At 38.8% G+C, this 12,429-nt stretch overlaps 1 protein-coding gene across 1 annotated transcript; it reads left to right on the top strand.

Annotated features, from left to right (window-relative positions):
* The first annotated feature begins 2,228 nt into the window (after positions 1 to 2,228).
* On the top strand, positions 2,229 to 7,265 carry LOC116855488 (glycerophosphodiester phosphodiesterase domain-containing protein 4-like). The gene is made up of 2 exons (XM_032838270.1): positions 2,229 to 2,358; positions 6,099 to 7,265. Exons 1-2 carry the CDS (start codon positions 2,229 to 2,231, stop codon positions 6,755 to 6,757), a joined length of 789 nt encoding a protein of 262 aa, XP_032694161.1. The 3' UTR covers positions 6,758 to 7,265.
* The last annotated feature ends 5,164 nt before the right edge of the window (positions 7,266 to 12,429 follow it).

Below are 12,429 nucleotides of genomic sequence, written 5' to 3'. Positions count from 1 at the left end.
GACGCACTCAGATTCAGGGCTTTAAAAAACACTGTGCTGGCCCTGTCAAACATCATCAGCAGGACCTGCCAGAGGACCCTCTGGCAGCCCTCTGACACTTTCAGGCCAGATGGGCAGGGCAAATTAGATTACAACCAAAGTACCAGGGTGCCTGGGTGGCTCACTCAGTTAAGCACCCCACTCTTGTTTTCCGCTCAGGTCATGATCCTGTGGTTGTGGGATCGAGCCCTGTGTTGGGCTCTGTGCTCAGTGCAGTGTCTACTTCAGATTCTCTTTCCCTCTCCTTCTCACCTTGCTCTCTCTCTTTCTCAAATAAATAAATAAAATCTTAAAAAAAAAAAAAAAGGCAAGTTGTGGAGATGTAATGTACAACATGGGGACTGTAGTAAATATTATACTATAATTTTGAAAGTTGCTAAGAAATTCTCATCACAAGGATAAAAAAAAAGTGTAACTTGTGGGGACAGGTGGTAAATGGGCTATGTGATGATCCTTTTGCAATGTACACAAATGTTGAATTAGTATGCTGTATACCTGAAATTAATATAATGTTGTATCCTCAGTTATATTTTAATTTTTTTTTACAAGCGCCAAGTGTAAAACAAGAAAAGCTGATTACTTTTTAGCAAGAAAAATCTCTGTGTCAAAAGACTAGGCAGGAGGTCCAGAACTTGGAGGATGCTGGAAACAAGTGACTGGGCAGAGAAAACAGAAGAGCACAGGACAGTACCAAGAGCCAGACCTGGTCAGAATTCAACCTCAGGACATAGAGAATCTGAGGCCACATATGAATATAGACAAGTGGTGGGGGCAAGGTAGGGCAAGACTAATGGCCCATGCCCATAGTTTCCTTGGGGCTTCCCACCAGGATTTCCATTAGATACGTTGAAAAGGTTCCAAGTGGCTCAATTTTTTTATTTTCCTTTTAAAACAAATACTTTCTATTATGAATTTGCATGCTGATTTTCATTTTCTTTGATTTTGATCAAAATTATACATGTGCTTAGTTCAGTGTCAAATCATCTACAAGACTTGTCAAGAAAACAACAGTAAGAGCCCCACCCCATCTCTTGTTCCCCAAAGACAAGCACTTTCAAATCTTTCGGGATCTGAGGCCAATATGGCTGTCACATCTGTCACTCACTGATCACTAGGGTGGATTCATCTGATCAGGCTAGCTAAGCAGGTGTCTCCTTCCTCCCTTACCCCTCCATGTGCATCCATCCGAAAGCTGCATGCCCCAAGGAAACGGATGACCCATCCCCAATAGAGGAAGACCATTCTTCATCACAGGTGTACAAGTAACTGCACTCCCCTGCTAGAACCTCCAGACAAGCTCTCAAATCTTTAGCTAATTGTTTTTGTATTTACATCCATATCTGCAATTAACTTACGCGTATTGCTACTTCTGAATTTTTTCATGTTACATATTATCTGTTGATTTTCACCCTTTTGTGAACACACATCTATTTTATTTCCACCATCTTTCCAATTAGTTATCCTATAATTTATGTTTGATCCATATTCAGGAATTACACTATTATATCCATGTAAATGCTATTCACAGATGATTTGTGTGATACAAGGGTTACTCTTCCTTGCTAACACAATAATTTGTTTTCTTTGGTGCTTATTTGCTTTTCCTTTACTTAAATCTCTATTAATTCTTATTAATTCAGTTCTTGGGGGTGCCTGGCTGGCTCAGTCGGTAGAGCATACAACACTTGATCTTGGGATTGTAAATTCAAGCCCCATGTTAGGTATAGAGATTACTTAAAAATAAAATCTTAAAAAAAAAACTTCAATTCTCAGTTCTCCTCTAGTTCAGTAAACCTTCGTATAATACATTCAAATGCAGATGCATGTTCACGCCTGTCCTTTTCTTTTTTGACTTGGTAGGTTTACACCTTTCTAACAACACCTTTTATCTTCCCTTCATCAATGCTACAAGAGGAAGGAGAGCCAGATGTGGGTCTTCACTGTGCCATCCTTGCCTAGCGGGCCAGAACTGCTTAATGCTGCTTAAACCTGTCACCTTTACCAATTGACGGTTTAATGGGAGTTTCGGCCCTTGGGAAACTGAAATACAAGGAGGAAAACATGTGCCAAAAATAGAGATGAGGGATTCATTTTCAATGCCCCTGGTTTTAAATTTCCTAAGCTGCTCTGTTGGATTGATCTGAAGTCTCATGTGAATGAGCCTCTCCCAAAGGAAGAAAGCCACACTCATGGAAGACATCAGCATCTACCTCATGGCCAGCGCTGACTGGATCTTTGCCCTTGGCCACTACTTGCTTTCTGAGGTGACCTTCAGTCAGACTTCCCTGCAGTGTGCCATTCTTCGGGGTACTGCTACAGGTATCTGCTGTCTTCTTTTTCAAGAGATATGGGATGTAATGAATAAAAAGCTAAGGAATGAACTATTTCTCTTCTGGGCATATCCATGGTTTGTTTGTTTGTTTGTTTGTTTTTAAATATTTTATTTATTTATTTATTTGACAGACAGAGATCACAAGTAGGCAGAGAGGCAGGCAGAGAGAGTGGGGGAAGCAGGCTCCCCGCTGAGCAGAGAGCCTGATGCAGGGCTCGATCCCAGGACCCTGAGATCATGACCTGAGCCGAAGGCAGAGGCTTAACCCAATGAGCCACCCAGGCGCCCCTGGGCATATCCATGTTTGTCACTTGATGACACATTTTTGGTGCCCCAACCCAATAGTCCTAAAATGATTACAGCTTCGGGTCCAGTCCTAGGAAATTTGTGAAGTAGGGAGAGTATGCCATAGACAAGATCCCATTCTTCATTTGGTCATGCTCTTCTCACTCATGGCTCACTTCTTGTCCCAAGCTCCTGACCTGTGTGTACTAGGAAAAGCACTGGCTAAAGTAAGACAGGTGTGGCCTCCTTTCTTTACCAGCTGTGTGATGGTAGGAAAGTAATAAAATCTCTCTTAAGCCCATAACTATTTACAAACTGGAGATAACCATAACTATTTACAAACTGGAGAAACTATTACGATACTTATAGTTAATAAATATAGAATTTCCATTTCTAACAATATTAAGGATTTAATAACCTAAAAACTCCCACAATAATATAATTAAAAATATCAAATAAAATATGGATTCCTTTTAAATGCCTGGTTGGGGTCTCAAAAATGGGGAACTCTCCAGAGGTCAGAAATGAAGAGGAAACCAGAAACCAGAGTGAAAGTTGTGTGTGAGCCCACTCTGTGTCAACACAGGGTTGGGAAGGGAGGAGCAATCTCCACTGTCCAGAGGAGCCAAGAGGGAAAACTGCAACTCCCATATAAAGATACAACTTTCCATGATAACTCAGAAAACAATGAATTAGGGAAAAATTCACCTCCGGTACAGGCAGAGAAAGAGAAAGCCATTCTATTTCTGATTGGGTGAAAAAAAAAAAAAAATTCCCTCTGGGAAATCAAAACCTCAGCCAGATCTTGCACAAGCTTGAGGAAATCCTGCTACCCAAGATGAAATCTTGGATCACCTAGAAAACCAATATAGAAACCCTCTAAAGGGACATGATTCTCAAACTCAAGTTCACACATAGCATATGGAGAAAGAAACTACAATCAGTGAGAGTCAGTAGACAAAATAAACAGCAGGATTCAATTCTTAAGAAATTATGACCATTAAAAAAATGCAAAGAGATTAAAAAATAAAATTTTAAATGATTTAAGACAAAAGTAATAAAAAATATAAGAAACAAATAAGATGCACTTTAGAAAAGGAATAGGCAGGGGGCCTCTGGGTGGCAAACTAGGTTAAGCAGCTGCCTTCAGCTCAGGTCATGATCCCAAAGAGAAACTCAAAATGCATAAAAAACCTCAATGTGAGGCAGGAATCTATCAAAATCCTAGAGGAGAATATAGGCAGTAAACTCTTCAACATCAGCCACAGCAACTTCTTTCAAGACATGTCTCCAAAGGCAAAGGAAACAAAAACAAAAATGAACTTTTGGGACTTCATCAAGATCAAAGCTTCTGCACAGCAAAAGAAATGGTCAACAAAACAAAGAGGCAACCGACGGAATGGGAGAAGATATTCACAAATGACACTACAGACAAAGGGCTGATATCCATGACCTGTAAAGAACTCCTCAAACTCAACACTCAAAAAAACAAATAATCACATCAAAAAGTGGGCAGAAGACATGGACATTTCTCCAAAGAAGACATACAAATGGCTAATAGACACATGAGAAAATGTTCATCATCATTAGCCATCAGGGAAATTCAAATCAAAACCATATTGAGATACCACCTTACACCAGTTAGAATGAACAAAATTAACAGACAAGAAACAACAAGTGTTGGAGAGGATATGGAGAAAAGGGAACCCTCTTACACTGTTGGTGGGAATGCAAGTTGGTGCAGTCACTTTGGAAAACAATGTGGAGATTCCTTAAGAAATTAAAAATAGAGCTGCCTTATGGCCCTGGAACTGCACTACTGGATATTTACCCCAAAGACACAGATGTAGTAAAAAGAAGGGCTATAGGTACCCCAATATTCATAGAAGCAATGACCACAATTGCCAAAATGTGCAAAGAGCCAATATGCCTTTCAACAGATGAATGGATAAAGAAGATATGGTCCATATATATATACAATGGAATATTACACCTCCATCAGAAAGTCTCAATACCCAACTTTTGTATCAACATGGACAGGACTGGAGGAGATTATGCTGAATGAAATAAGTCAAGCAGAGAAAGTCAATTATCACATGGTTTCACTTACTTGTGGAGCATAAGGAATAACATGGAAGACATTAGGAGAAGGAAAGGAAAAATGAATTGGGGTAAATTAGAGGGGGTGATGAACCATGAGAGACTGTGGACTCTGAGAAACAAACTGAGGGTTTTGGAAGGGAGGGGGTAGGAGGATGGGTAAACCTGGTGGTGGGTATTAAGGAGAGCACATATTGCATGGAGCACTGGGTGTGGTGCATAAACAATGAAACTTGGAATACTGAAAAGATAAAATTTTTTAAAAAGGTATGTTCAATTAAAAAAAAAAAAATGATCCCAGGGTCCTGGGATGGAACCCCGCATCAGTCTCTCTGCTCAGTTGGGATCCTGCTTCTCCCTCTCCCTCTGCCTTCCACTCCCCCTGCTTGTGCTTTCTGTGTCAAATAAATAAATAAAATATGTTTAAAATGTTTAAAAAAGGAATAGGTAGGCTTAAAAAACAAATAGAGCTTATCATAATAAAAGTATAGCTGATGAAATGAAAACATCTCAGTGGATCTGTTTTAACAAACTATTAGACAAAGCTAAAGGAAGAATTAGTAAACTGAAGATAAACCTAAGGATATGGCACAGAACACAGGGTTTAAAAAGGGATTTAAATACATGGAAAATAAAATGAAAATGTCCAACAAATACCCAACTAGAATTCAAGGAGAAATGGAGACTGGTATTAAAAGAGACATTATTGAGATGCCTGGGTGGCTCAGTAGGTTAAACAACCGGCTACAGCTCAGGGTCCTGGAATTGGGCCCCACATCAGGCTCTCTGCTCAGCAGGGAGTCTGCTTCTGCCTCTCTCTGCTCATGCTCTCTGTTTCTCTCAAATAAAATTTCTTTAAAAATCTTAAAAAAAAAAAAAGAGAGAGAGACATTGTCTGAAAATAAGTTACTTCAGTTACCTAACACGTTTTAGCCCCCCAATAAATAGTAATGATTTTGAATTTGGTTCTTATACTTATGTAACTCTGAAACTCAAGAAACCACAAGAGCTCAGGCATTGCTGTAGGTCTTCTTCAGTCTGCTATGCTTATGGAATATTTATAAAATGAAAAAAACTTAGAGGTAACTTACTTACATAACTTAGTCAATAAACTGAGTGTTGATCCTAGCTCTCTCACTTACTGGCTAAGCATATTGCTTAACTCACTGAGCTTAACTCAATTTCTTCAGCTATAAAATGGAAATAAAACAATCTTCAAAAAAAAAAAAGCGCTGCTCGAGGAGCCGAGAGCCCAGGGCCCCACTCCTCAGTGCGCCCTCAGAGAACAGCGCCCAATTACTCCTGTCTCCCTGGCCTCCGGCCGCGCTCCGAGCTGACCGAGCCTGCGACCGGTTCAAGTTGAAACCATTTTACAGAATGAAAGCCCTATCAAAGGCTGATCGTGAAAGAGCAGAAAATCAGACGATTCCAAAACTAATCGATTTATTGGAACTTGCACAGAAGGAAAAAAAATTTGTGATGTTTGATCTTAATACCCCTCCACGAAAACATCCTCTCAGAGGCACATATATTCGCCGTGTAGTACGCTTAATCCTTGACTCTAAAATTGAGCAACATCTGATTTTTTGGTTGCCAGCTTTCGACAGGGAATATGTCAAACAAGCAGCTCCTGGTTTTCAGCAAGTGGGCAGGTTATATTCCATTGAACGTCTTACAAAAGAAAATATCAGTAGAATAAACGTTGACTACAAGAGGTTGTTCTACAGTGGGTTGAGAGATTATAAAGCAGCTAACATCAAAATCAACTTGTACCTTGTCAATGAACCTTGGCTCTACTCACTGGCCTGGTGCTCCAAGATTCACTCAGTGACCACAGACAACATTCACATCCTGAGTCAGCTAGATCAGCCTTACTTCCTCATGACACCAGGTTACTATATGTTTATGTGGCTTCTCATGGATAGTGTTTCTGCAGTTCTCATTGTTACCGTATTTTATTTTCATTGGTGGAGAGAGCACAAAAAAAGAAATGGTCGATAATGCCAGCATTCACACAGATACTCAGGAACCAGCCCCTGACATAGAAAATGAGTCATGGGATACCCCTGGACCATGGCCACCTTCCAGCCACCCTCAATTACTAAAACTTTCAGATATCCAAACTCCCTCTGTGTCACAGAAGCCCCCAAGCATGAGGCCCTCAGACCAGCACTACCCCTCCAAGGAGGATATGAAACCACCAGTGACCCCACAAGGGGAAGGTCAAGCCACCAATGTCCCCCAAGGAGATCTAACTACCAGTGTCCCCCAAGGGGGAGATCAAACCACTGGGGTCCCACAGGGGGAAGATCAAACCACCAGTATCCCCCAGGGGGAAAGTCAAACCACCAGCGTTCCCTAAGAAGAACATCTAACCACCAATGTTCTCCCCCAGGGGCGTCATCCGAAGGACCCCCTCCACTGAATCACATTGACGCCCTGCCACAGAAACCCTGGGATTCACAGTGCCCACCAACGAGGCCTCCATCCTGAAAATCCCAGGAGACCCCCATCGGATTTAACCTCCTGCCAGGAATCCTTTTCTATAGTGCATTCCTTTTCTAGCATGTCCTCCTCCTCCTACAGGATGCCTTTGGAGAAAATTTAGTCATACCTTGCCTTCTCCTCCCTCTTCCTCTTTGTGTGTAAGTGTGGTGATGGTGGGGAGTAGTCAAGAAAGGAGTGCAGAAGGGCCATTGAGGCTCTCAGGACGACCATTCTGGTCTGGTGCCTTCCATAAAGAATGCATCTCAAGGGGGAGGGGAACAAGGGAGTTGTGGTCTTGGAGCTGGAGCTAGTTCTCTGATGTTACAGGGTTTCTCATCCTAACCCTTCATGGTACTCCCTGCTAAAGGAATGGCTTTGTGCACAAGAGCATGGGAATAAAGGCAACCTCTTGGGGGGAAAAAAAAAAAAAAAAGTGCTGCTCTAAAGATCAAAAGTACGAAATGTATATAAATCAGTTAACACAGAGGTTGGCACACAATAAGCATTCAATAAATGAAAGCTAGCAATATTGCTTATTATTAATTTTTACTTCAAATGAAAAATTAGAAGCCCAGAGAAGTTAAATAATTTGTGAGACACATAGTATACTAATAGTTGACCAAGAATTAGAATCCACTGTTCTCAATTCATGTTCTTGTACTTCCTCTGCCATGTTTCACTGCTTCTCAAGTGCAGAAATTAGGGATCTAGAAGCTAGCTGACTTGAAAACAGCTTCATGAGACTTCAGAAGTGTGGCCCACGATGTTTCCATCCTGTCTTAAGATGACATAATATACAGTGTGCAGACACAATAAGCTTTCATGACACAAACAAATGAATAACTGACAAGGAAATACAGGTCTAGGGAAGATACTTCAAGGCATTTCAAATGAGAGGCCAAATCTAATGTCTCAAGGCATATCAAGAGAAGATCAATGGCAGCTCCACTTCTCAGAGTGATGAGGTGTACAGAGGCACCAGTTCCTTGATCTTAGTGACCCAGGCAATAAAATCACTTATGTGTAGCAGGGAGATAGATGCCTTCTCCATGGTATATTGCAAATAGCCTCTGGAGTTCCACTGGTATCAACCAGTACGAACCTCACAGAGATTTAAGTGTTTTGTAGCACCCAAAGAAACCTGAAATTGTCTATTGTCAAAGATAGTTTCTTGCTGGCCCTGAGCGAATCTGCAAATGTGGTGTCAATTGTGCAGTTAAGAGACTCAACAATATGCTACCTATAAGAGAGTCACATCAGCTTTTTTTTTTAACTTTAACTTTAAAGACACACAGAGATTAAAAGTAAAGGAATGAACAAACACATTCTACACATATGGGAAACAAAAAAAGTAGAAATAGTTAAACTTGTATTAAATAAAACAGACTTTAAGATAAAGAATATAGTAAGAGACAAAGAAGGTCATTATATAATGATAAAGGGATCAATCTGACAGGAAAATATAACATTAGTAACATAAGAGCACCAAAATATACAAAACAATTAGCAGACCTCAAGGTAGGAATAGACAGCAATACAATAATAGTAGGGGACTTCAATACTCTACTTTCAACAATGGATAGATCATCTAGATAGAAAAGTAACAGGGAAACATTGGACTTAACTGGAATGTTTGACCATATGGACTTAATAGATATACACAGAACATTCCATCCCAAAACAGCAGAATATACATTTTTTCAAATCCACATGGAACATTCTCCAGGATAGATCATACGTTAGGCCACAAAACAAGTCTTACTAAGTTTAAGAAGATTGAAATCATATTGAACATTTTTTCTGATCACATGGTATGAAACTAGAAATCTATTACAAGAAGAAAACACAAATATGTGGGAACTAAACAATGTACTACTGACTAACAATTGGGTCAGAGAAGGAACCAAAAAAGAAATTTAAAAATATCCTGGAACAAGTGAAAATGGAGATGAAATATACCAAAATTTATGGGATGCAGCAAAGGCAGTGCTAAGAGGGAAGTTCATAGTGATAAACATCTACATTAAGAAATAAGAAAGATCTCAAACAAACAACCTAACTTAATTCTCAAGGACTAGAAAAAGGACAAACAAAGCCCAAAGTCAGTAGAGGAAAAAAATAACAAAGATCATAGCATATATAAATGAAATTAGAACTAAAAGACAATAGAAAAGGTACTTGGCATCACTAATCATGTATAAATCAAAACCACAAGATATCACCTCACAATTGTTACATGGTTATTATCACAAAGATAAGAGGTAACAAGGGTTGGCAAGGATGCAGAGAAAAGGGGAACACTGTTAGTGGAAATGTAAATTGGTGTGGCCACTATGGGAAAAAAATATGGTGGTTTCTCAAAAAATTAAAAAGAGAACTACCATATGATCCAGAAACCTCACTTCTGGTTACGTATCCAAGGGAAATGAAAACAGGATATCAAAGAGCTGTCTTCACTCCCATGTTCACTGCAGCATTATTCATAATAGCTAAGATATGGAACAGCCTATGTGTCCATCAGTTGATGGGTGTACAGATAAAAAAGATATGCTATCTACACACAACAGAATGTTATTCAGCGCCATGAGAAAAAAATGAAACCCTACCATTAGCAACAACATGGGTGTACCTTGAGAGCATTATGCCAAGTAAATAAGCAAAACGGAGAAAGACAAATACTGCATGGTATTGCATATATGTGGAATTTTAAAAAAAAGTCAAAGCCATAGAAATAGAGAATAGGAAAGTGGTTGCCAGGGTTTGGAGGTAGGGGAAATAAAGAGAGTTTGGTAAAAGGACACAAACTTTGAGCTACAAAATGAATAAGGTCTGAGGAGCTAATGTAAAACATGGTTGATAACACTATATTGTATAACTGAAATTCACTAAAAGAGTACAGCTTAAATATTCTCACACACAAAAAAAGATAAATATGTGAAGTGATGGATGTGTTCACTAACTAGATGGGGGAAATAGTTTCATAATGTATATGTATATTGAATCACCATGGCATATACTTTAAGTATCTTACAATTCTTTATTTCAAGTATATGTCAATAAAGTTAAATTAAAATTAAAATTAAATAATACTAAAATGTGCTATGGAACTCCCATTGCTGATGAAGATAAAGTACAAGGACCAGGTTAACCCTCCCACCAGAAAAACAAAAAACTAGACAAAATGCATGGATAAGAGTTTTCACAAATTAAACATCAGACAGCACAAGTCAGTGATTCCTGAGAGAGGTACATGAGGTGAGTACTTTGCTCTAGTTTACTGACAAGAGTTTTCCAGGCCACAGTAAACTGATGTGGAATGCAGGTGGAACCATGCAATCTCCCTGAGCTAAGGAAATGGAGCTATTAGTCTGGGAAAACCAAGGCAGTTAGAACTTGCAAAGCAAAGTAATGGGATGGAGAAGGTTGAACAGAAGGAAATCTCTGGACACTTCTTCATTCAGCTAAGTTCTGATAAGGACATACATGTGAGGAGACTAAGGATGGGTAAGGAAATACATATCCAAAAGGAGTAGAGAGAACAGTTCCTGGAGTTTATGCAAAATCATAAATCATTCATGTTCCTATTAGCCAGAATGGAAAACCTCATAAGTCATGAATTATCAGGTGGGGCATTTTCTCAGCAGTGGGCAGAAGTTAAACCTAGAGTGAAGGATGGCTCTGGTCATACCTTAAAAAGTTTTAAAGCAAGCCCTAAAAGCATCAAAATATTTCTATATAATTGTTTCACATCCAGAATGAATCACAAGAATATTTATAGAAATACAAATATAACAATCATCCCACTGAATAAAATTTACAATGTCTGATATCTAATCAAAAATCACCAGGCATGCAAAGAACCCATAATTAGAAGAGAAAACAATCAGTTGAAACACACTTGAAGTGATAGAATTAATAGACATTAAAACAGTGTCTTAACTCTATTCTTTATGTTCAAGAAGCTAAAAGAAAGATGAGTATACTAAATAGCAACATGGGAGATTTTTTTTTAAAAGATCCAAATCAAATCTCTAGAAGTGAAAATATGAGAAAAGAAGACTATCAACCTAGGATTCTATAGCAAACAAAAAGAAGTTTCAAAAATGAGGAAAAATAGTCTTCTTGAGACATACAAAAGCTGAAATGAGTCATCACCAGCAAATCTGCACTATAAAAAATTTTAATTTTAAGTCCTTCAAGCAAAAAAGAAAATGATATAAGATAGAAATCTGCACCTACACACACACACACAAATAAAATCAAGAACACCAAATGATATGTGGGTAATTCAAGACATTTTTTCTCATTTTTCTCATTTTTAACATATCTTTAAAAAATACTTGACTGTTTAAAACAAAAATAATGATAAAGCACTGTGGAGTCAATGACAAAAGCAAAATGTATGATGACAGCACAAAGGCCAGAAAAGGAGGTTGGACATATACTGTTATAAAGTTCTTATTCTAGGGCGCCTGGGTGGCTCAGTGGGTTAAAGCCTCTGCCTTCGGCTCAGGTTATGATCCCAGGGTCCTGGGATGGAACCTGCCATCAGGCTCCCTGCTGAGCAGAGAGCCTGCTTCCTCCTCTCTCTCTCTCTGCCTGCTTCTCTGCCTACTTGTGATCTCTGCCTGTCAAATAAATAAATAAAATCTTAAAAAATAAAATGAAATAAAAGTTCTTATGCTACACATGGGGTGGTATAATATTACTTAAACACAGACTATGATAAGCTAAAGAGCTATATATCAAAAAAAAACCCACAAAATAATAAACAAAAATTACAGCTCTTAAACAGAATTTTAAAAATCAATTAATCCAAAAGAAGCCATAAAAAGGAGGAGAAAGGGGAACAAAAAACAGATGGGACAAATAGAAAACAAATAGCTGGAGGGCAGATTTAAACACTGCCATACAACTAATCACATTAAATATAAGCATTTTAATTGCCCTCTTTAAAAGGCAGAGATTGAATTAAAAAAAAAAAAAGGCAAGACCCAACTATGTGCTGCCTACAAGAAAGACATTTTCTTTTTTTTAAAGAAACACATTTTAAATATAAAGACAGAGGGTGCCCGTGTGGCTCAGTCGGTTAAGTGTCCAACTCAATTTTGGCTCAGGTCATAATCTCAGGGTCATTAGATCAGGCTCCACATGGGCCCCATGCTGAGAAGCCTACTTAAGATTCT

This window comes from Lontra canadensis, unplaced genomic scaffold, assembly GCF_010015895.1.
Source record: "Lontra canadensis isolate GAN:19392208 unplaced genomic scaffold, GSC_riverotter_1.0 scaffold103, whole genome shotgun sequence".
Classification (NCBI taxonomy): domain Eukaryota; kingdom Metazoa; phylum Chordata; class Mammalia; order Carnivora; family Mustelidae; genus Lontra; species Lontra canadensis.
The sequence above is the reverse complement of the archived record's forward strand: the minus strand, read 5'-3'. Positions and strand labels throughout refer to the sequence as shown.